This window comes from Ranitomeya variabilis, chromosome 2 (assembly GCF_051348905.1).
Source record: "Ranitomeya variabilis isolate aRanVar5 chromosome 2, aRanVar5.hap1, whole genome shotgun sequence".
NCBI lineage: Eukaryota > Metazoa > Chordata > Amphibia > Anura > Dendrobatidae > Ranitomeya > Ranitomeya variabilis.
Genome location: NC_135233.1, coordinates 181641854 through 181666312, shown reverse-complemented (window position 1 = coordinate 181666312; position 24459 = coordinate 181641854). Strand labels below are relative to the sequence as shown.

Sequence of the window (24459 nt, the reverse complement as noted above, 5' to 3'; positions counted from 1 at the left end):
GTTAGAATGGCGGTCAAAGTAACAGGACTTTCTAACGCGGCCCGTAGAGCCCTGTGGTTGAAATGCTGGTCGGGGGAAATCCAAATGAGGTCAAAACTTTGTGCTATTCCATGCAAAGGGGAGTATCTGTTGGTCCAGCCCTGGATGAGTTGCTGGATAAAGCAGGGGATGAGAAAAAAAAATCCCTAATTTATCATCCATGTCCTGCCGTCGTCCCTTCAATATGAAAAGGTTTGGTCAGGGAAGAAGAAAACGCATATCATCACCCACTAGAGACAGTTTCAGATGGGAGGATTAACGAAGGAGAGGTACGGGCTTTTTGTTCAGATGTTCAAGAGGGCGTGAGAAACCTGACCAATGACTAGCCATCCCTTTGCGGAGGGATTGTCGGCCTTCCTTCCAGCATGGTTAAAAATCACAAATAGTGACTGGGTGCGAAGCATAATAACTGATGGACTCAGGCTTGAGTTTAGTTACATACCGTGAGATAATTTTAAATTAACTCCCCTGTGCTCCCCCCCCCCCCCCCCCCTTGAACTGATGGCATTGTAAGCAGAGGTTTTGAGTTTATGCCTTAAAAATGTCCTGGTTGAGGTTCCGGAATCCGAGAGAGGTAGAGAGTTCTCTGTTCTGCATTCAGAAACCAGATAAGTCATTTAGAACCATTATTAATCTTAGGTCCCTTAATGAGTTTCTGGTCAATCAAATCTTTAAGATGTTTCATGGCAGTCGCAGATTTAAAAGACGCATATTATCATGTGCCTATCCATGCAGATTTCCAGCAATTCCTAAGGGTGGCGGTTTTCATGGCAGGGGTAGTTTGCCATTTTCTGTTTAGGGCACTTCCCTTCGGTCTATCAGCTGCCCCTAGGGGGTATTCACGAAAATAGTTGCCAAGGTCATGGCTCATCTATGGGAGTCAAATATTCTTCTTGTTCCCTATTTAGATGACTTCCTCATAGTGGGTAATTCAGCAGATCATTGTTTATCCCAAGTAGCAAGAGCTAGGGCCAGGCTAGAGCACCTAGGCTGGATAATAAATTACGAAAAATCCCGGTTGCGGCCCTTAAAAATTCAGAAATGTCTAGGTCTACTGTTAGATAATGAAGCCCAACAGTGTAGTCTACCACCAGACAAGTTAATACACATTCAACAACAGACGATAAGGGCAATCGATAGACCCTCAATGACCCTCAGACAAGCCATGTCCCTATTACGGTCCCTGACGTCATGTATCTTAGCTGTCAGGTGGGCTCAGTTTCATACTAGACCCTTACAGAGAGATGTCCTATTTAACAATAGAGCCTTTGGGGGGTTCCCTGCAGGGTCAGATATCGTTGAGGCCGTTAACCCTTATTTCTCTTAGGTGGTGGCTGAGCAAGGACAACTTATCCTCAGGAGTTCCCTGGGTAACACAAATAACTCGTGTAATAACCACAGATGCCAGCCCCTCGGGGTGGGGGGCCCATATGGGTTACATCGTGGTCCAGGGACAATGGGACTGCCAGGTGGGAGCCTCATCCAACCAGAGAGAGTTTTTGGCAATTGAATTATCGGTTAAAAAACTCGTATATCTACAGGGTCACCATGTCAAGATCCTTTTGGACAACCAGGTGGCGGTGGCCTATGTCTATCACCAAGGTGGAACACGTTCCGAGGCTCTGATGCAAGTAGCAGATCACCTATTTCAAACAGCCGAAGAACATTTTCAATCTTTGACAGCACTTCATATCAGAGGAAATTAAAACGTAAAAGCAGACTTTCTAAGCCGCAATAATCTAAGGCAGGGAGAGTGGTCTTTGAACATGGACATCTTCAACCAGATTGTCCGCAAGTGGGGTCAACCAGAGGTGGACCTCTTTGCCACCAGAAAAAAAGAGAAAAGTGAGAAATTCTGTTCCCTGAATCCCAGAGAGAATCCTCTGGTAGTGGGGACGCCTTCTTGATAAAATGGGACTTCTCCTTGGCTTACGCGTTCCCATCATTAACCCTGTGACCTCTGGTAGTGAGGAAAATCAGGGAAGACCGGTAAAGAGTCATACTAATTGCCCCATTTTGGCCTAGGAGGACCTGGTTCGCGTGGCTCGGGACTGTCGGTATGCGATCCCTGGGTACTTCTAGACCTTCCGGATCTGCTCTACCAGGGGCCGATCAACCATCCACAATTGATGGGACTTCATGGAGTTTGAGAGGTCATTGTTGAATGATAGAGGCTTCTCCCCAAATTTAGTTGATACCCTTCTGAAGAGTAGAAAACAAATTACAGCAAAAATCTACGCTAGAACCTGAAGGCAGTTCCTGGCCTCTTCGGAATTTAATATCAAAGAAGGGGTTCTGATACGACAGATTCTAGAATTCCTTCAGAAGGGTTTAGAGTTGAGTCTTTCCACGAGTACACTAAAAGTGCAGGTCTCAGCCCTTGGTGCCCTGTTCTCTTGTAATATTGCCAATAACTATTGGATTTCTAGGTTTCTTAAAGCAGCTGGTAGAGCTAGACCCATACACAAAACTAAAAGCATGCCATGGAATCTCAACCTAGTCATTTCAGCCATGACAGAGTCCCCGTTTGAACCCCTGCAGTCAGCTACAATTAAAATGCTATCCCTTAAAACTGCTTTCTTGGTAGCAATAACATCTGCTCGTAGAGTAGGAGATATCCAGGCACTTTCCAGACTTCCCCTTTATGCAGAGTTCTTACAGGACAGGGTAGTCCTAAAGCCGGACCCAGCCTACTTGCCCAATGTAGCATCCCACTTCCACAGGTCACAAGAGATAGTCCTGCCATCCTTTTTCTCTAACCCTTTTAACCCTAAGGAAGAGAAACTCCATACATTAGATGTTAGAAGATACCTTCTAGAATAATTCTCAACTACTGATGCTTGGAAAAAGGATAATGCATTATTTTTATCCTTTCAACGTCCTAGGAAAGGGCTTAGAGTATCAAAATGCACTCTAGCCAAATGGATTAGGGAGGCTATCTCTCTGGCTTATACAACAGGTGGGGGCCGGCTCCGCAGAATCTGAGGGCGCATTCCACCCGGACTATTGCATCATCCTGGGTGGAAAGATCAGGAGTGTCAATCGACCAGATATGTTAGGCGGCCACATGGTCATCCCCATCCCCTTTTTTTTTTTTTTTTAGACACTATCGGTTGGACTTGGGGTTCTCCTCAGATCTCATGTTCGGGTTAAGGGAGCTGCGGGCTATTGTCCCCCATCCCCCCCCCCCCCCGAGATAGCTTACATCCCTGTAATTCTCGCATGGTGCTGTCCGAATAAATCATTAAGTTACTTACCGTTAACTGCATTTTTCGGAGGCCCTTGACAGAACCCTTGGTTCCCTCCCTTTCACGTGGGGGCTGCACTTCCTCTTATAAAAAGTTTCACTTGTGATAATTAGTTTACAGTTAAAACAAGATGTTTTGTTAACAATATTGTATATATTGTTGATATATCTGTGCCACTAACCGCGGTAGTCCTCTCAGGCTCTGAAATACAACTGATACGTGGGAGAGGTGCCGCCCTTTTTGTATGTGTAGGTTTCCTGTTCCTGAAGGGCGGATCCCCTCTCGTGGTGCTGTCATGGGCCTCTGAAAAATGCTGTTACTGGTAAGTAACTTAATGCTTTCATTTTCAAAAAACTGATTAAATGTTGTTCCATTTTGTTTCCAGAAAACCGGATCCTGTAAATTTTGAAGGTGTGGGAACTCTGGATTATCCCATATCTGAATCTCCCCAATTTGATCAGTGAATTTTAAAATGCGTTTACTGCCTTGCCAAACCTGTATTGCTAAACTATGTGCAAATAACAAACCCTGTGGGGTCTGTATGAACCCTCCAATATTGCCTATGGTGTATTTCTACCCAAAAAATGCATAAGGTGAGCTTCTGCATTATTAAGTACACCCTGATTTACCCAATGTTTTAAGTAGCGTAGTTGACTTGTCAGATAATACTGGATCCGAGTATTTCAATTACAAAAAATAGTTTTGTATTGTTCTCATGAGGGTCAATTTGTCGCAGTGGACATTGGCTCATATGGACGAGGAAATGACTCGCAGACTATCAAAAACTCTGACATGGGGCAACGTTTGTATGGGAATAATTTCAATTTTCCACAGCCACAACCTCTTCTCAACACTGAAGAATCGCCAATGCCATTTGTTGTGCTTGGGGATGAGGCCTTTCAAATGTGTGCCAACATTATAAAACTGTACTCAAGTCGGGACTTGAATCATACCAAACGGATTTACAACTACCATCTGACAAGGGCACGAAGAACTGTGGAGTGTGCCATTGGTTTGCTGGTATCTAAATGGCGCATTTTGGGAACAGCCATCAATCTAAAAATTTAGACAATGAATGAGGTTGTGAAAGCGTGTTATGCACAATTACATCCTGGCAAAAGAGCGACCCAACTTAGAACTTGATGAACCTGTTGCTGCCACATTGCCAGATTACCAAGATCACCCTCTGAGGACTACAGTGGAAGTTGCCCAAATGAGGAATACACTTGCTGCCTTCTGCGTTTCAGAGTTTGGACATGTGGCATGGCAAGGCGAAATGGTTTAACCCTCCGTCAGGGGCAACTGATCTGACAGGCGCAGCTCACTTAGTTTCATTTCTCTATTTTCAGTGGTTTGTCAGGGAAACACCCTCCTCCCAGTACCTTCCTAACTTTAAAGGCTGTGTGAAATCTGAGAAGCCTCTTGTGCTGCAGAGCTGCAGGAGATCAGATATCAGTGTTTTGGCTTCTCAGGCTCATTGCCCCTGAATGCGTCACACCTTTGACGGTTAGAATTTGCTGTTTTTATTCATCCCAATTGTTTTTTAGCTTGTTTTATGAATACCTAGTGCTAAATTTGTGGATTTGTCATAGAAGGTTTTGTTAGAAATAAGAGTGTGCTTCTCAGGCACATTGCGCCCTAACACATATTCTCTCTTGCTTCAGCTTTTCTTCTGAAATGGCGGAGAATATTTGGCTTGTCCAATGCCCTTCATGTTGAGCAAGTGCAAAATATGCTGCTTGATGATGAGACAGACCCCTTACAGCTAGAAGATTTAGGGGAAGAAAGTGACATTGATTCAGAAGATGATGTGGAAGAATTGCCAGATGTGTCTGATACAGATCAAGATGGAGAGAGTGAGGAGGATGCTCAAGACATAGAAACATATTACTTTTCTGGTTATTAAACTTTTTTTTTTCTACCTGATTGTGTATTCTCATTTATTACATTCCTATTAAGGTAGCCGATCACTTTTAGAGCATTGAAATTTAAAAAAAAGGAAAATATAGCCAATTTTCTAGCCTGTGCCGAACAGGCGCAATGCCCCTAAACTCGTTATGAAACATATTACACCTGACGGAGGGTAAAGCCGCTAAAATGTACCTGTAATGTTAAAATGTACCTGTAATGTTTGCTGACTGAAACAATAAAACACCTCTAGTGAAACAACTGTTCCAAGTTTCCTCAACAATGCAATACACACGTGTGTTTTCGGCGATGGCGCGTAAGTGAAGGTGGTCTGCTGTTTCCCTCATTTGATACACTTACTATCCAAGAACTGCAATGTAACTATCAAGTCCCAGTGATCAGAGAGCAAGGGACACCGGTCATTGGCCCTTGCATATCTTCACAACCTTCCAAATGTCACGATCGCTGCATCTGGAGAGTTAATCCGCCATGGCCAGAGCTGTCACAGTCCCTGGCTGTTAGCTGCAGGAGCTTAAGTGTGGGGATCGATGATATGGCACGAATAGGCTATAATAGTCACCAGAGGCCTGCTGAAGGGCTCCATGTTGCTGCCATCTTTGTACTCCACATGCTGAACTTTATCAGAGGCTGCCATTATCACTATGTACTGCAATACTGTGGTATTGCAGGTTCATGTCCCCTAAGGAGACAAAAAGTAAATAAGAAATGAGTTTAAAAAAAAATTTTTTTAAGTAAACAAAAAAATTCTAAAAATGCTGCACCATCACCTTTTATCCCATTAACCACTTCACTAGATATAACGTAACTATACTTTATGATTGGGAACTGGTTCCCGATTTGATGTACAGTCACGTTATGGCGATCATACAGGCACGATTGTTACACCCGTGACCTAATTGTGGGTCACTGATGCTAGTCATGGCAACTTGAGGTCAAATAATGAAGCATGGTCTAATATAGACGTTTTGTCTAATTCATTGGGGTACATGTGTATTGCAAAGCATTACAACAGTGATCAAAGTAGTCAAAGTTGAAGTCTCATAGAGGCACTAAGAAAAGAAAAAAAGCCAAACGGCAAAAAAATATTACGCATATTTGACATCAAAATTAATGAATCAAGACTTAGGAATTGTATTGTTGAAAAGTATTGTCCCACAAAAACAAGCCCTCACTCAGCTGAAAAATAAGCTACAGCTGTAAGAAATGGTCATGAGAAAAATATTTTCTAGAACATTTGTTTTTTACACAAAATAAATGTCCACTTCCTAAATTGCTGTTTTGTGTTTTTTTGCCAATTCTGCATCTCAAAAATCAGTGTAGAATGTGCTGAAAAATGGTACTATTAAGAACTCCAACTCCTCCTGCAAAATAGTCCTCTTACGACTTTCAGTTCAAAATATAGCTCTCAAAAAATGGTGATGCAAAAACGTTTTTGTTTTTTTTTTTTGCGGGAAAAAAAAGCATTTTTAGTGTGTGATTGTAGGAAAACCTTAAAGAAAAAAACCAACTATGAATCTGATATAACTGTAGTAGTCATAGTGAACTGAAAAATAAAGCTGTCTTATCACGAATACCAAGGTGAATGGTGTAAAATAACCCGAAAAAAAACAATTATGTTAATTCTGCCTCCCACAGGTTGCAGTTCAAAGTTCTTACATTGAGTACCGTGTAAATCTCTGAAATGCATGATTAACTCAAAATCCCTAACGTGAGTCAGACGAAGTCCTTTTGGATTCCGTCTGGCCTTTGATTCGGTGCTGTCCATCTTTTTAAGTGTGCACAAAAGTTTGATCAGTCACAGTTCTGTGCACATCTCAAAGGCCACGTGAAACTGCTGAACTGAGGCAAAACAGTCCAGTGTAACTGCCGCCTCATTATAGTGAATGGGTCTCTCGGGGGTGTCATCTAAATTACGTATTTCAGAGGTTAAAAAAAAAAAAACCCTGATGGTAAATACTCAGAACAGAGTAGAGGATAAATGTGTCCTCATTCAAAATGTGTTCTGTACCCCAAAATGCCACCAATAAGAGCTTCATATTAACCCACAAAAAAACAAATCTCCACTGGGGTCTGTTGCCTTTTAACAGAAATATAGGACTTTATTTCAGTTCTTAAATACAAAAAGTGAAACTCATATTATATAGTCATTACAAACAGAGTGATCTATTTCAAGTGTTTATTTCTGTTAATGTTGATGATTATGGCTTATAACCAATGAAAATCCAAAAGTAATTATCACAGTAAATTAGAATAATTAACAAAAAAATCCTGCAAAGGCTTCCTACGTGTTTAAAAAGGTCCCTTAGTTTGTTTCAGTAGGCTCCACAATCATGGGACGAGAGGGAGGAAATAAATCCAAAGATAACCTTGTGTCTTTAATAAAATTGCTTTATTAATAGTGAGCGGCAGACGGGCAATGATGACAACATAGACGCCCAATAAAAGTATAAAAACAACTAATGCAAACAGAGCACCGGGAGATACATCTGCGAACTCCTATCAGAAAATTCTGATCAAAACTATCAGTGTATTGGGCCACAGATTATAGCACTAAAATAGGGAGATTCAAGGTGAATTAAAGATCCCATAAAAAGGATCACTCTGTCCCACTCATGATAATATCATCCTGCATATAACCTAACATGATCCGCTGCAGCAAAAAGAAGTAATAGTTACAGTATTTGGCAAGTGTAAAGTCCTGGAGAAAATATCATACTCCATATGTAACTTAATGCAATTTAGTGCAGCAAAAGAGAGCGATAGTAAAGATTGATACATCACCCGAAATTAAGATGTTCAGCAGGTGTAGGGTCCCGGTGTCCGCCCCAACGCGCGTTTCGGCACACCTTTGTCAGGGGGCGGACACCGGGACCCTACACCTGCTGAACATCTTAATTTCGGGTGATGTATTAATCTTTACTATCGCTCTCTTTTGCTGCACTAAATTGCATTGTTACATATGGAGTATGATATTATTTTCTCCAGGACTTTACACTTGCCAAATACTGTAACTATTACTTCTTTTTGCTGCAGCGGATCATGTTAGGTTATATGCAGGATGATATTATCATGATATTATCATGAGTTGGACAGAGTGATCCTTTTTATGGGATCTTTAATTCACCTTGAATCTCCCTATTTTAGTGCTATAATCTGTGGCCCAATACACTGATAGTTTTGATCAGAATTCTCTGATAGGAGTTCGCAGATGTATCTCCCGGTGCTCTGTTTGCATTAGTTGTTTTTATACTTTTATTGGGCGTCTATGTTGTCATCATTGCCCGTTTGCCGCTCACTATTAATAAAGCAATTTTATTAAAGACACAAGGTTATCTTTGGATTTATTTCCTCCCTCTCGTTGTATGTTAGTAGTAGAGCATTCATATTACTCATCAAACTCAATTTGACAGGTGGACACGCCCCTATCAAAGTGTATCAAAGTGTGTAACCCCGCCCCCTCCTCCCCTCCCTGTCAGCCAGCTGTCCTCCCTGTCAGCCAGCTGTCCTCATTGTCTGGCTGTTTTTGATATAGATTAATATTATTATCACAATGTTTTAATATTGTTAATACTGTGATTATTATCACAGTAAGTGTTTTTATATTAGATCTTTCGTTTACTGGTTTGGGATTATTGAGTCTGATACTATATTTGCTAGATTATCCCATCTTGCTGTCTATTCTGAATGAGCCTGTGTACAGGCTGCAGGGCTGCAGTCAGAAAGTGTGTGAGTCTCATCCATTCCTTAAATAAACACAAAACAGGTGTGTGTCTGCATGACATACATTCAAGCCAGAGTTTCTGAGTTTAACAAGACATAGTATCACTGATTTTACAAGTGTTCAGAAAGTGGTGATAGAATAATTTTCAACACTGTCAGAGTGTGTTAAGAGGTGTTTACCAAATATGTGTTCTGACCAGCAGATAATTAATTAAAAACGCATAAAACGTGTTAAATAGAGATTACACCAAAATCAAAGCGAATCAAAATGTATTAAATTGATTACTGATACGCTTCCAACAAGTTGATAATAATATCAAAAGTGTATAAAATCGCATAAAGCGTGTTAAATAGACACTACACCAAAATCATAGCGAATCAAAAATAATATCAAAAGTGTATAAAACCGCATAAAGCGTGTTAAATAGACATTACACCAAAATCATAGCGAATCAAAATGTATTAAATTGATTACTGATACGCTTCCAACAAGTTGATAATAATATCAAAAGTGTATAAAAGCGCATAAAGCGTGTTAAATAGACACTACGCCAAAGGCATAGCGAATCAAAAAGTATTAAATTGATTACTGATACGCTTCCAACAAGTTGATAATAATATCAAAAGTGTATAAAATCGCATAAAGCGTGTTAAATAGACACTACGCCAAAGGCATAGCGAATCAAAAAGTATTAAATTGATTACTGATACGCGCCCAACAAGTTGATGATAATATCAAAAGTGTATAAAATCGCATAAAGCGTGTTAAATAGACACTACACCAAAATCATAGCGAATCAAAAATAATATCAAAAGTGTATAAAACCGCATAAAGCGTGTTAAATAGACATTACACCAAAATCATAGCGAATCAAAATGTATTAAATTGATTACTGATACGCTTCCAGCAAGTTGATAATAATATCAAAAGTGTATAAAATCGCATAAAGCGTGTTAAATAGACACTACGCCAAAGGCATAGCGAATCAAAAAGTATTAAATTGATTACTGATACGCGCCCAACAAGTTGATAATAATATCAAAAGTGTATAAAATCGCATAAAGCGTGTTAAATAGACACTACACCAAAATCATAGCGAATCAAAAATAATATCAAAAGTGTATAAAAACGCATAAAGCGTGTTAAATAGACACTACGCCAAAGGCATAGCGAATCAAAAAGTATTAAATTGATTACTGATACGCGCCCAACAAGTTGATAATAATATCAAAAGTGTATAAAATCGCATAAAGCGTGTTAAATAGACACTACGCCAAAGGCATAGCGTATCAGTAATCAATTTAATACATTTTGATTCGCTATGATTTTGGTGTAATGTCTATTTAACACGCTTTATGCGGTTTTATACACTTTTGATATTTTTGATTCGCTATGATTTTGGTGTAGTGTCTATTTAACACGCTTTATGCGATTTTATACACTTTTGATATTATTTTTGATTCGCTATGATTTTGGTGTAGTGTCTATTTAACACGCTTTATGCGATTTTATACACTTTTGATATTATTATCAACTTGTTGGGCGCGTATCAGTAATCAATTTAATACTTTTTGATTCGCTATGCCTTTGGCGTAGTGTCTATTTAACACGCTTTATGCGTTTTTATACACTTTTGATATTATTTTTGATTTGCTATGATTTTGGTGTAGTGTCTATTTAACACGCTTTATGCGATTTTATACACTTTTGATATTATTATCAACTTGTTGGGCGCGTATCAGTAATCAATTTAATACTTTTTGATTCGCTATGCCTTTGGCGTAGTGTCTATTTAACATGCTTTATGCGATTTTATACACTTTTGATATTATCAACTTGCTGGAAGCGTATCAGTAATCAATTTAATACATTTTGATTCGCTATGATTTTGGTGTAATGTCTATTTAACACGCTTTATGCGGTTTTATACACTTTTGATATTATTTTTGATTCGCTATGATTTTGGTGTAGTGTCTATTTAACACGCTTTATGCGATTTTATACACTTTTGATATTATTATCAACTTGTTGGAAGCGTATCAGTAATCAATTTAATACTTTTTGATTCGCTATGCCTTTGGCGTAGTGTCTATTTAACACGCTTTATGCGCTTTTATACACTTGATATTATTATCAACTTGTTGGAAGCGTATCAGTAATCAATTTAATACATTTTGATTCGCTATGATTTTGGTGTAATGTCTATTTAACACGCTTTATGCGGTTTTATACACTTTTGATATTATTTTTGATTCGCTATGATTTTGGTGTAGTGTCTATTTAACACGCTTTATGCGATTTTATACACTTTTGATATTATTATCAACTTGTTGGAAGCGTATCAGTAATCAATTTAATACATTTTGATTCGCTTTGATTTTGGTGTAATCTCTATTTAACACGTTTTATGCGTTTTTAATTAATTATCTGCTGGTCAGAACACATATTTGGTAAACACCTCTTAACACACTCTGACAGTGTTGAAAATTATTCTATCACCACTTTCTGAACACTTGTAAAATCAGTGATACTATGTCTTGTTAAACTCAAACTCTGGCTTGAATGTATGTCATGCAGACACACACCTGTTTTGTGTTTATTTAAGGAATGGATGAGACTCACACACTTTCTGACTGCAGCCCTGCAGCCTGTACACAGGCTCATTCAGAATAGACAGCGAGATGGGATAATCTAGCAAATATAGTATCAGACTCAATAATCCCAAACCAGTAAACGAAAGATCTAATATAAAAACACTTACTGTGATAATAATCACAGTATTAACAATATTAAAACACTGTGATAATAATATTAATCTATATCAAAAACAGCCAGACAATGAGGACAGCTGGCTGACAGGGAGGACAGCTGGCTGACAGGGAGGGGAGGAGGGGGCGGGGTTACACACTTTGATACACTTTGATAGGGGCGTGTCCACCTGTCAAATTGAGTTTGATGAGTAATATGAATGCTCTACTACTTATGTTGTTTAGATAACTGTCTTGATCCAAATATTAGGGCATAAATATTCCCATCTGTTAGTTATCGCTATTTGATATTTATAAACTCGGTGTTATTTGTCCAGATGGTATACTATTTATATTTGCCCTTGGTTACCCCTATCCTTTTCCACAATCATGGGGAAGATTGCTGACTTGACAGATGTCCAGAAGGCAGTCATTGACACACTTCCCAAGGAGGGTAAGCCAGAAAAGGTCATTGGGGAAAGAAGCTGGCGATTCACAGAGTGCTGTATCCAAGCATATTAATGGAAAGTTGAGTGGAAGGAAAAAAGTGTAGTAGAAAAAGGTGCACAAGCAATCGGGATAATCTGTCACGATGTGACACGACCCACCGGGGGTCGGTAAGTGGACGGCGCAATACACACACACACAACGGGATGGAAATGGGGAGATGAAGGCCCTACTGATAGGGAAATGGGGGATGGTAACCACCTGAGCTCAAACCTGAGCCTATCCCTGCACTCCCCTAATGCCCTGAATGGGTGTCCACCCCACCGCAGTCGGGAACCTCTTTCCTCGCTGTCACCTAGCGCTGCCCTGGCTAGTGTACTGGCCGGCAAGGGGTGCTAGCCTTACCACTGCAGATAGTACCACACAAGGGACAGTGACAAACAAGAAAAGGACAAGGAATAAACACAACACTTAGCTTCCAAACACCGATGCCAAGCTCCACACCGCAGATGACACAGAAACAGGACTCAAAACACCAGAAGTAGCTGACACCAGAGAGCGGCTACTGCACTGCTGGTCTCAATAGAGACACTATCACCAACAGTCAGCTGATGCATCATGTGACCATTTAAAGGATGGTGGGAGTGGTCACCACCAAAACCCGCAACTCTGCAACTGCAGTAGATTGCCAGCGAGGGCAAAACTGACATTAACCCCCACTGGTCCGGAAAGGAAAAAACTACATTTAAAACAGAGTGGAACCAGAGCTGCCACGAATCCAAAAATGGATCGTGACATAATCGCAGCCTTGACGAATTGTTAACAAAAAGCCATTCAATAATTTGGGGGAGATTCACAATGAGTGGACTACTGCTGGAGTCATTGCTTCAAGAGCCACACACAGACGTATCCAGGGCATGGCCTACGAGTGTCGTGTTCCTTGTGTCAAGCCACCAATAGACAAACCTAGAAGTCTTACCTGGGCCAAGGAGAAAAAGAACTGGACTGTTGCTTAGTGGTCCAAGGTATTATTTTCAGATTAAAGTAAATTTATTCGGTCTCCCATGACAGCACCACAAGAGAGGGGAACTGCCACTCGGACAGAAAACCTACAGACAAAAGGGCGGCACCTCTACTGCATCTGTTGGTTTCTTGTCACTGACAGGTGAACCTTTTCAGATATACCCTAAGGCTTAGAAGAAAGTATTCCCAAGCCCGGCTGGTCGACTCAGGCAGTGGGGGTCCCCTGCCTCGGCCGGTCTGGTGCCCTGGAACCGCCACAGTGGGTCCAGGGAGACTGCATGGTAGTGAGCAGTAGCAGGCAAGCAGTGTCCGGGGAGGATGACTGGCTTGGTCGTGGTCCGACGCTCAAGATGCAGGTAAGTATGCCAGGCTGGTGGAGGTGTGTGCTTTGGTGCCGTGGTTCTGGCGCACGGCGGTGATACCCCTGGCGGGCCTGGTAGTGGCAGCCGGTTCACTTTTGTGACATGGCAGGGGCACGGTCTGGCAACGCGGCTGGGGTACGTTCCTTGAGATGAGGCTGGGGCAGGTCCTCGGTGATGCGTCCGGGGCGCCTCCCATGCGATGCGTTCGGGGCACGCTTTCTGTGACGCCGGGGATGCGGTGGTCTGCCGCGCTGTAAGTAATGGAGGGCGTGGTTCCTGGGGCTGTGGGCTGGCGCGTCTGGGGTTGCAGGCAGCGCTGGTCTGGGTCATGTGGATAAGTTTCATTGGCCGGATTGGGGGTGTCACCGGACATGGGAATGCTGAGGGCACAGTCGCAGGGGCGCAGCCGGCAGTCTCGGGGGAAAGAAGCACCTGGCAGGCCATGTGGAAGACCTGCTGACCCAGTAGTTCCAGGGTACCGGTTTGGGTGAATGGCCTAGAATATTTAAGGCAGGCCAGGATGAAACCAGGTGCTTCCTGACCCATAATCCGGCTAGGAATCATGGAGTCGCCAGAGCAGTAGGAACAGGTGCAGCATTCACCTGTACGACAGCAGCTCACTGAGGAGCCCCACTTGAGAGTGACCCAGGGACGGCCGAGCAGCACGCAGGTGGTGATCATATGGGTGAAAGGAAATCCAGTCAGAGGAGTTCCAGCAGACTGGATGAATCTCCAGCCCCAAAGGAGGATCCTTCGGCTGAAAGATGTCCCTCGCGCATTCCGGTACCATTAAGTTAAGCTTCACTGGTAAGTGATCTTCGTGAAAGTTTGCTTGGTAATGTAGTCTTCCCCTTATCTCTCCCTGATTTCTGCTTGGGAAGACGTGTGTTATGATCCTTAGTGGCTGAGGATCACGAATAGACCAGCAAGTGAATAAACTAAGGACAAGCTCTAGGGAGATGGTAACTGGACTGATCGCAAATCTGAACCTATGCAACACAACTAGAGGTAGCCGGTGAACGTGCCTAAAAATTTCCTAGACGTCTCGAGCCAGCCTGAGGAACTAGCTACCCCTAAAGAGAGAGACCTCGCTTGCCTCCAGAGAAATAATCCCCAAAGAAATAGAAGCCCCCAACAAATATTAACGGTGAAGTAAGAAGAAGGCACATACGTAGGGATGAAATCAGATTCAGCAAAAGAGGCCCACTAGTACTAGAAAGCAGAAAATAGAGCAGGGGTCTATGCGATCAATAAAACACCCTTACAAAATATCCATCCTGAGATTTCAAGAACCCACGCACCAACTAATGGTGTGTGGGGAGAAACTCAGTCCACTAGAGCATCCAGCAAGCGAGGGAATCACATTTTAGCAAGCTGGACAAGACAACATGATAAACACTGCTGATCAAAAAATGAGCAAACAAAACTTAGCTTGTCCTGGATGGACTGGGAGCAAGGTAGTCAGAAGGAATCTGAGTAGCACTGATTACATCGACAGCCGGCAACAAGTGGAAGTAAAACAGAGCTAAATAGGAACCTCCCAGAGGATAACGAACCAGCTGATAGCCAGAGACCAGCAGGATAACAAACAAAGCCACCAGGGGGAGCCCAAAGCAAAAGTCACACCATACCACCAGTGACCACGAGGGAGCCTGAAAACAGAGTTCACAACAGACGTGTACATCTAAGGCCAAACATAGAGTGCAAAATTTGCAGTGCCTTGCTACCGAATTCCTATGGGAAGAGACTGTGCCAGCCATTCATTCAGCAGGCAGTAGCGGATTAGACACCAGACTTTGCGTCTAGCCTGAGGGAGATCGTTAGGGAAGAGGTTAGGGAATCGGTGAGATCCCTTTCCCAGGAGTGTGTCCGTAAGGAGAAAATAAGGAAACGCAGATCCCTGATCTCTGTTAGTGTTTAAGGGGAGATTGTCTCGGCCTCGTCTGCTTCGACTTCATCATATTCGGACGCCCGGTCAAGCCATGACTGCTTCCCGGTTGACCAGGTGAATAAGCTATTAAAGGCAGGTAATAATACCATGGGGATTCTTTAGCCCCAGCTTGAAAGATCTATGCAGGATGTGATGTTAGGGGGTCTGAATCTGAGAGCCTTCCCGCTGAACGCTAAAATCCGCTATCCTATTTTATGAGAATGGAAGAAACCAGAAAAAAAGGCTCCCTATCTCCGACCTTCAAAAGAGGGTACCTGTTCGAGGAGTCTACCTCGTCCTCGTGGGATAAAGCCTGATGCTGGATTCGGTGGTCGCTAAGGCATCTAGGAAAGCCTCACTGCCATTTGAGGACATGTGTAAAGATTATAAGGGATAACTCAGGAGACTCTTTGCATGGAACAAGACAACTACAGGACATCGTTTTATAAGTGGTAAAGTCTATATTATCACACGGTGATTCAAACAGGTGCAGAGAGAAACTCAAGTCCACAACACTTGGTGCAAATATCAAATGCAGCTCAGCAGTCTATAGGAAACTTCAGAGGAAAATGCAATCATGCAGAAAGTCTATGAAGCACAATTATTCTTGAGGATACTTGACACGAATAAGTCCTTGTCTTAGTCCAAACACAGATAGATATGCTTATAAGGCAGTTCAAATAATATCTTAGCACAACCAGGGAGGCCTGGTTAATTGTCTCAGGTTTAAGCAGAGCAGCAACAGCTTACATGTCCAGCAAATGCAGATGGAAACAAACACAAGCAGCCAGATGGAGGATTACTGGAAACCGATGTATGCAGCAGAAACTCAGAGCTGAGTAGCAGGATCTCCACACAGGTTCACAGGTGCAGGTGCAAAGCCAGGAAGTTGTCAGGAGCTGGATGCAAGGCAGAATACTCTAGCACAGACTAAAGGCTGGGGTGGAGTTATATAGCAGGAAGACACAGTGCACATGAGACCAAAGACGCCATTTTGGAAAAGGGCAGTAATGCACAAAAGGTAATCAAAATGTTCAGAGTCCTGACATTATGGGAACTCTAAAAGACCCACTAGATAAGAAGGCAGATACTTTTCTCAAGGGCTCCTGGGAGATGTTGCCAGGGTCCCTTAGGCCGGCAGTGGCAACCACCTGTACATCCAGGTCATTCATGGGCTGGCTGGACCAGTTAGTCACAATTGAAGGACAAAGCATCCATAGAAAGCATCCTGACTTATCTTCCCATGATGCAAGGAGCTGCAGCTTTTCTATCTCATGCATCAGCAGACTCAGATTAGCCGCAAGAGCCGCGGCCCTTTCTAATGCAGTCCAAAGGGCATTGTGGCTACACTGCTGGCGGGGAGATACAGTTAGGTACATATATATTTGGACAGAGACAACATTTTTCTAATTTTGGTTATAGAAATTACCACAATGAATTTTAAACAATACAATTCAGATGCAGTTGAAGTTCAGACTTTCAGCTTTCATTTGAGGGTATCCACTAAAATTGGATGAAGGGTTTAGGAGTTTCAGCTCCTTAACATGTGCCACCCTGTTTTTATAGGCTCCTTATATCCTATCCTATATCTGTAAACATTATAGACTTGATATGGGTGTCTCCACTGATCTCACATTTGGGAGAAGGGTTCTTCAGGCTGTGGTCCCTCCCTAATTTCCTTACCTCTGTAATTCTCTCGTGGTGCTGTCATGGGAGACTTAATAAATGCTTAGTTACTTATCGGTAACGGTGTTTTTCGTGGCACATGACAGCACCCTTATATTGCCTTCCTTCACGTGTGGGTGATCACTTCTTAGCCTTAGCATAATCATGTGTAGAAAGTTTTATGTACGAAATAATGCGTATATATATTGCTACTAACCTGGGAGGTCCTCTCATGCTCTGTAATCCAACTGATGCGGGAGAGAGGTGCCTCCCTTCTATGTCTGTAGGTTTCGTGTCCCTGAAGAGCAGATACCCTCTCTCGTGCTGTCATGGGCTCCAAAAAACACCATTACCGGTAAGTAACTAAGCATTTTGCATTTCATTTGGAAATCAAGGTCCCAGAGTCTTGAGGAAGATTGGAGGGGCACACAATCCAAGCTGCTTGAGGTGTAGTGTGAAGTTTCCACAATCAGTGATGGTTTGGAGAGCCATGTAATTTGCTGGTGTAGGTACACTGTGTTTTATCAAGACCAAAGTCAGCGCAGCAGTCTACCAGGAAATTTTAGAGCACTTCATGCTTCACTCTGCTGACGAGCTTTTTTGGAGATTGCAATTTCATTCTCCAGCAGGATTTGGCGCCTGTCCACACTGCCAAAAGTACCAAAACCTGGTTTAAAAACAACAGTGTCACTGTGCTTCATTGGTCAACAAACTCGCCTGACCGTAACTCCATAGAGAATGGGGTATTGTTGAGATGAAAATGAGACACCAGACCCAACAATGCAGATGAGCTGAAGGCTGCTATTAAAGCAATCTGGGCTTCCATAGCACCTCAGCAGTGCCACAGGCTGATAACCTTCGTGCCATGCCGTGTTGATGCAGCAGTTGTTGCAAAAGGAGCCCTGACCAAGTATTGAGTGCATTTACTGAACATATATTTCTTTGGCCAACATTTTGGATTTTAAAATAATTTTTCAAGCTGGTAATCTAATTTACTCTGTTGATCACTATGTAATGAGTCTATATAATATGAGTTTCACTTTTTGTATTGAAGAACTGAAATAAATTAAGTTTTGATGATATTCTAATTTTGTGAAAAGCATCTGTATGTGTGTATGTGTATATATATGTATATGTATGTACGTGTGTGTGTGTGTATGTGTGTGTATGTGTATATATATATTGTGTGTGTGTGTGTGTGTATATATATATATATATATATATATATATATATATATATATATATATATATATACATATACATATTTTATTATAATATATAGTCAAAGATCAGTTTCTCTACATGTCTGACAGCCATTCTATTCCAGTGTCAGTCGAATTCCAGCCAGAGTACACCGCATTCTACTTAATGTGCTTCTGATTAGGTAACTACCTAAACCAAATCTTATTTAAAGAAGGCAAGTATAAAAATCACTGCTGTGGTGTTCACAATCATCTTGCAATAGGAAAAGCTGCATGGCAAAACAAGTGCTAGTAATATCCCAAAAATAATAGGAATAAAAAAATAACATTGAACCATGCCAAACAAGTTGAAAAGAAAAGTCTTGAGTGAGGAAAAGAAGGGCTCAATTCTGGCTTTACAAGCAGAGTGACATAGTGAGTATCATGTTGCCTCCACCCTTAAAATGTCTAAGACGGCAGTCCATTACAACAATGTCAAGCAGCAGACATTGGGGATAACAAAGCTGCAGACTGGCATAGGGCGAAAACGAATCCCCACTGACCGGGATGACCGTCATCTTATTCGAATGTCACTCAGCAACCGCAGTATGACATCAAGTGACCTATAAAAGGAAAGGCAAATGGCAGCTGGGGTGAAGTGCACGGTAAGAACAGTTCGTAACAGGCTCCTTGAGGCAGGACTCAAGTCAGGTAAAGCTAGAAAAAAGCCTTCCATCAATGAGAAGCAAAGGAGAGCCAGGCTGAAGTTTGCCAAAGACCATAAGGATTGGACCATAAAGGACTGGAGTGAGGTAATCTTCTGAGTCTAAAATTCAGTTTTTCCCAATACCTGGTCGTGTAATGGTTACATGCAGACCTGGAGAGGCGTATAATATAGTGTCTTGCATCCAATGTGATATTTGGTGGAGGATCGGTGATGATACGGGGATGCTTCAGCAAAGCTGGAAATGGGCAGGTTAATCTTTGTGACGGCGTATGAATCAAGCCACATACAAGGTTATCCTGGAAAAACAGTCGATTCCTTCTGCTCAGGCAATGTTCCCCAACTGGGTTTTCCAGCAGGACAATGCGCCATGCCACACAGCAAGGTGTGGATGAAGGACCACCACATAAAATCCCTGTCATGGCCAGCCCTATCTCCAGACCTTAACCCCATTGAAAACCTCTGGAATGTAATCAAGAGGAAGATGGATAGTCGCAAGCCATCAAACAAAGAACTGCTTACATTTTTGTACCAGGAGTGTCATAAGGTCACCCAAAAGCAGTGTGAAAGAATGGTGGAAAGCATGCCAAGGCGCATGAAAGCTGTGATTTAAAAATCGTGGTTATTCCACAAAATATTGATTCCTGAACTCTTCCTGAGTTAAAACATTAGTATTATTGTTTCTATGAACTTGTGTTTTTTTTTTCATTATTTGAGGTCTGCAAGCAATGCATTTTTTTTGTTATTTTGACCTTTTCTCATTTTCAGAAAATAAATGCAAAGTTTATTGCTTGGAACTTCGTAGACATGTTGTCAGTAGTTCATAGACTAAAAGAACAATTTACATTTTAATCAAAAATATACCTATAAAGAGAAAAATCAGGCAAACTGCAAAATTTTGCAGTGGTCTCTCAATTGTTGCTAGAGATGTGTGTATATGTGTTTGTATATATTATATAGTCATAAATTATGCATGGGCTTTTAGCCTAAATGTAATGAGTGCTACTAGCAAATTAACCTGAAGCTCATGTGAAACTCATACTATGTGAAGCTCATGGTATTAGAAAGAGTGTAATACCTATAAAGCGCTGAGTGCAAAAGAGTCCCTGCTGCCTCGCGCTCTCACCCCAACAGCGTCGTTTCACGTTATGCATCTCCCATGAGTTTCACATGAGCTTCAGGTTAATTTGCTAGTAGCAATCATTACATTTAGGCTAAAAGCCCATGCACAATTTATGACTAATTCTAATATTTGCAATATGCACTATGCACTTTATTTGTAAATCATTAATTAAAATTTTTTTCATATTGTTTTTGCATGTTCAGTGCTTTTTCATTTATATTTATTGTTTGGCAGTGCAAGGTTTCCTGTGCAGAGTATTATTTATGTCCCAATGGTCCTGCACTCTTTGTATGTTCCTGAGCTTGAGCTACATACTTTTTAATGTTTAAAATAAAAATTAAATTTTTTACTATATAATATCTCATTGCAATTTATCGTCGAGCCTCTGCATAAGGTTTGAGGTTGTGTTTGTAGTTGTCAATCAATGTGTCAGGAAGTGATTTACAGAGCACGCATTGTGCAGTGAGCGATGACAGTATGATAGCTCCCTGTAACACCCAGATCACTGGAAGCGAGCGGCTGCAGGGAGAATAAAACATGTTGGTTTTTTTTCTGTAGCTATGTTTCCTGTAAGCTGGCTATACAGGATTTAAGTGCTATGTACCTTCAGATTAACCTATTTCTGCAGGTGAATAAGGGAGTTTATTTTCAATGCTCTACAATGCTAACAATGTTATGCAAGAAAACCTAAATGTTGTTAAAGAGGACACTATTCCTCAATAGAATCTTTCTCCTTGGTGAAGACCAGTTTCGTTACACTATTCATTAATATTCATTAATTGTATCTCACATCACTTTTCATAGAGTCCTCTATGGATGATTTGAAATTAAATGAAGATGAGTTGTTGGCCATGGCAAAGCATGAAAGTGAGGAAGACAAGGCATTTAGAAAGTTCAAGAAGCGGATTTCAATTGAACCTGAGCAGGTATTATGATGTGAACGGCCATTAAATAACATTAGTAATTTAGTTTTTTGTTAATTTGGTAATTTACAAATTGGCAGGCAATTCACCAGCTATTCGGCTTTGGCAAATCATTCCTTTTTAAACTAGTTAAAAATGTTAAATGTATTGTTTAAAGGGGTTGGCCACTTTAGCTTATTTTTTACAGCTGTGTTGGGAACATTAATGTTACAGGTTCTTCTCCTGCACTTGCTGTAGCAGACTTCCTCACAGATTGCCTATGTTTCATATCCACCAAAAAACACCAAGTTGGACATCTGCTTTTCTTTTGGAGGGGGATGATTGACTTGTCTGATCACATGCTCCTTCACTGCAGCCATTTTATGGACAAGAGAACTGTGCAATCTGTGAGCAACTGTATGAACAAGCACATTTTGAGAAGCTTGAATACAAATTGCCACAAAATGTTCACAGCATGTGATAAAGTGGCCAAACCCCTTCAATGAATTGGCCATGTCAGTGCTCTGAAATTGAGTGAGTAGATAATGCTGTTAATTTAACTAAACTCTAATTACTCCAAGCAGTGTGCCATTTTCTCCTAATGTGCACCATACTCTTTAACAGGGCTTCTACTTTTGCAAGTGCCAGAAAATGGACATTAACATTTTTTTTGTTGATAAACTAAAATTAAACTTGGGTTATATAAACATTATTTCTTAGTGCATCATTGGGGACACAGGAAAAACCATAGGGTTAAGGTACCACAGGAAGCTGATGCTTGGAAAACTCTGAACAGTTGGCTTCTCCTCAGTAGGCTATACTCCCCTATTGGCATCAAGCTAGCTACTTTTAGTTTAGAAAAATCATAGGTAGGAACAAATCTGGCATCCAGACCATGTCTGCCACCTCCAGTCACAGTTTTTTTTTGTCTAACTTTTTTCTTCTGCTTTCGATTGGGAAACAGAGTGGAATGGCCACTGCCACCTCACTATAGAAGGAGAGAATAGTATTGAATGGTGAGATTGTATCATTTCTGGTTTGGATGGCAGGTCCATATACCCTTACATAGTATGTGATCAGCTGCCCTGGCAATCAAGGTCATTGCCCTTATTCCAATCACAGTGTGGGGTAATGCATGGAACAAAGGCCAATCCAAGGATTCCATGACATCCCTTCTTCAGACCAGTTTCGTATGTACACCATGCTCCGGCGAGGCGCTGCTACTCTGCTTACCTTGTTCCCATCTATCATGGCCCGCAGCTCTCCTGACTCTTCCACTGTAAGGACAAAATTTTACTGCGCAATTTCTATTGAGCCTCCTGGAAGGCCACAGCCTCAGTTCTTTTAGCCAATCAGGCAAACGTGGTCTTGTTACCATGCTCTTTCCCTGTCCCTCCAACTCCCTTTTTTTCTCTAGATGGCACCATTTTCTTCTGCGCCAGAGGAGAAAGCTTCTCCTTGCTCCTCCTTGGAAGAGGGCACCATCATTACTACTTGATAGTTTTAACGTTTTCTGCCAGTACTAAATAGAATGCTGCTATTCCGTACCGCCAGGCCTTTTCCAGGGCTTCAGGACCAGAGGACCTGTGTGTGTCATGGGGACAAACTCTGGTGGCCCCTAGCAGCACTATACACCTTCTGGGACCTATTTCTCTTTCTCTGCTGCTGTTTTTTTTTTCTTTTTCTGCCTTTGTGTGCCTATTGCGCAAGCCACCTCCTCTCACAAGACAAGTTCATCATTCCTACCTGAATGAGCTGTATCTCTTTTGTTGGCTGACCCAACCATGGTGTCTGTTCCAACAGTGCAGATTTCGCAGGAGGTCGGAGGCCTTGAGTGTGTTTATCCTCCAGTTCACTTTCACTCTACCTCCCTACGAGAGTGTATTGTTTGTCTTGTTCCCTTTCTCTCTCGAGGTTCAGCAAGTGCAAGAATGGAACAGTTTCTCAGATTTGGACCTGCAATTAAACTGAGAGGTGTAATCCACAGTCTGATTCAGGCTGTAAACCAATTCCTGAAAGTTAAGGAAGCAGAACCTTCCACCCCTACCCCCAAGGAATACAATCTCCTTCAAAAGAGTCAGGTGAGCTGCCTGGTGCTTTTCGAATTTGACGAGAAATTGGCCAGAGAGTATATCATCTGTACAGTAGCCTCCACAGAAGGCGGTGCTTGGAGCTTTAATTCACTTTGCCAGAAGAACTTGTCATCACCAGGATTGCTTCTCCTTCAGTGGAAACCCCAGTATAAGTATCTCTGTTGTCCACAACCATGAATCTACCGCTTTCTGACATAGACCCCCCCCCCCCTTCCACATCAAAACTCCAAAATGAGCATCACAAGTGGATCTCAGTCAGAATTGCTCACTCAGGATAGTATCTGCTCCATTTCCCTCAAATCTACCTGGCTATCTACAGAGTTATATGGGTCAAACAAGGACTCCGCATCCAAGAAAACTCTTGCATGTCTTTCCTTTCTGGGCTGTCTGTTCAGGACCAAAATGGACCAGACAAATTTGGATGCCACTGGTAGAAGCACAAGATGCATTCAGTTTCTCAACGCTTCTTAAGTGGTGACCCCCAACTGCCTAGAAAAAACACCTATAGCTCCTCTTCTTCTGAGACACGTAGCGCTTTGCAGTCGATGACACCTGGATCAGAGAAGTCATTACTCTATATAGATTTCATCTTCCTTATACTCCATTTTTTTCTGGCTTTCTTGTTTCCTTTTTTTGGTAAGGTGCCATGGTACCAGTCCTTCCTTGAGAGCGCTTCAGAGGAGTTTTATTGATGATGTACAATAAATTATATTGAGATACCCGGTTAGCCAGAAAAATCGATGTAAATTATTTTTATGCCCAAAAATGGAAAAATATTATTGGAGTGATACCATTATTAGCTAACCAGAAAACATATATTTGCCAGCTTTCATAGCCCAGGGGTTCCTTCTTGAGGTAGGTTTACAAATGAATTAAAAAAAACAAGAGCGCAACATTTAAGAGATTCAACAAAAGGACATTTGTTCATGAGGTGGAAGGGGGTGATGCCTCCTAAAGATATTCCAAGAAAATCAAATTGGGGTTTTTGTTACAAATGGAGAAGCGGTGGGAATGATCCCTTGGTTATCTGCAGTCTGTCTAGTGGAGGTGAGTTGTCCATGTAGTGAGTCATAAATCCATATGTTAAATTGAGTCTTACTGTCAAAGAATTAAACATTGTTATCAGTTTGAATTCTCAAATCCTTCACCTTTTAGAATTAAACTTTTAAATGAGTCATACAGTGTCCAGGTGCAGAGAAATGTTCCCACAGGCATGAGCAGCTCATTCTTAATTGTGTGCCTGTGAAGATTCATCCTTATTTGTAGTTTTGTATGGTATCTCCCGGGTACCTTGTACATTGTATCCTGTACACCACATTGGAGT

The 24459-nt window shown here is 41.6% G+C and overlaps 1 protein-coding gene across 5 annotated transcripts in view; it reads left to right on the top strand.

Annotated features, from left to right (window-relative positions):
* Nucleotides 1–24459, top strand: part of PDCD2 (programmed cell death 2) — a 119677-nt gene that overhangs the window by 70510 nt on the left and 24708 nt on the right. For all 5 annotated transcript variants that reach the window (XM_077283263.1, XM_077283262.1, XM_077283259.1 and 2 more), the window contains one exon: nucleotides 20945–21066. In XM_077283263.1, the coding sequence (XP_077139378.1) occupies nucleotides 20945–21066 (122 nt within the window). The remainder of the gene's footprint in view (nucleotides 1–20944; nucleotides 21067–24459) is intronic.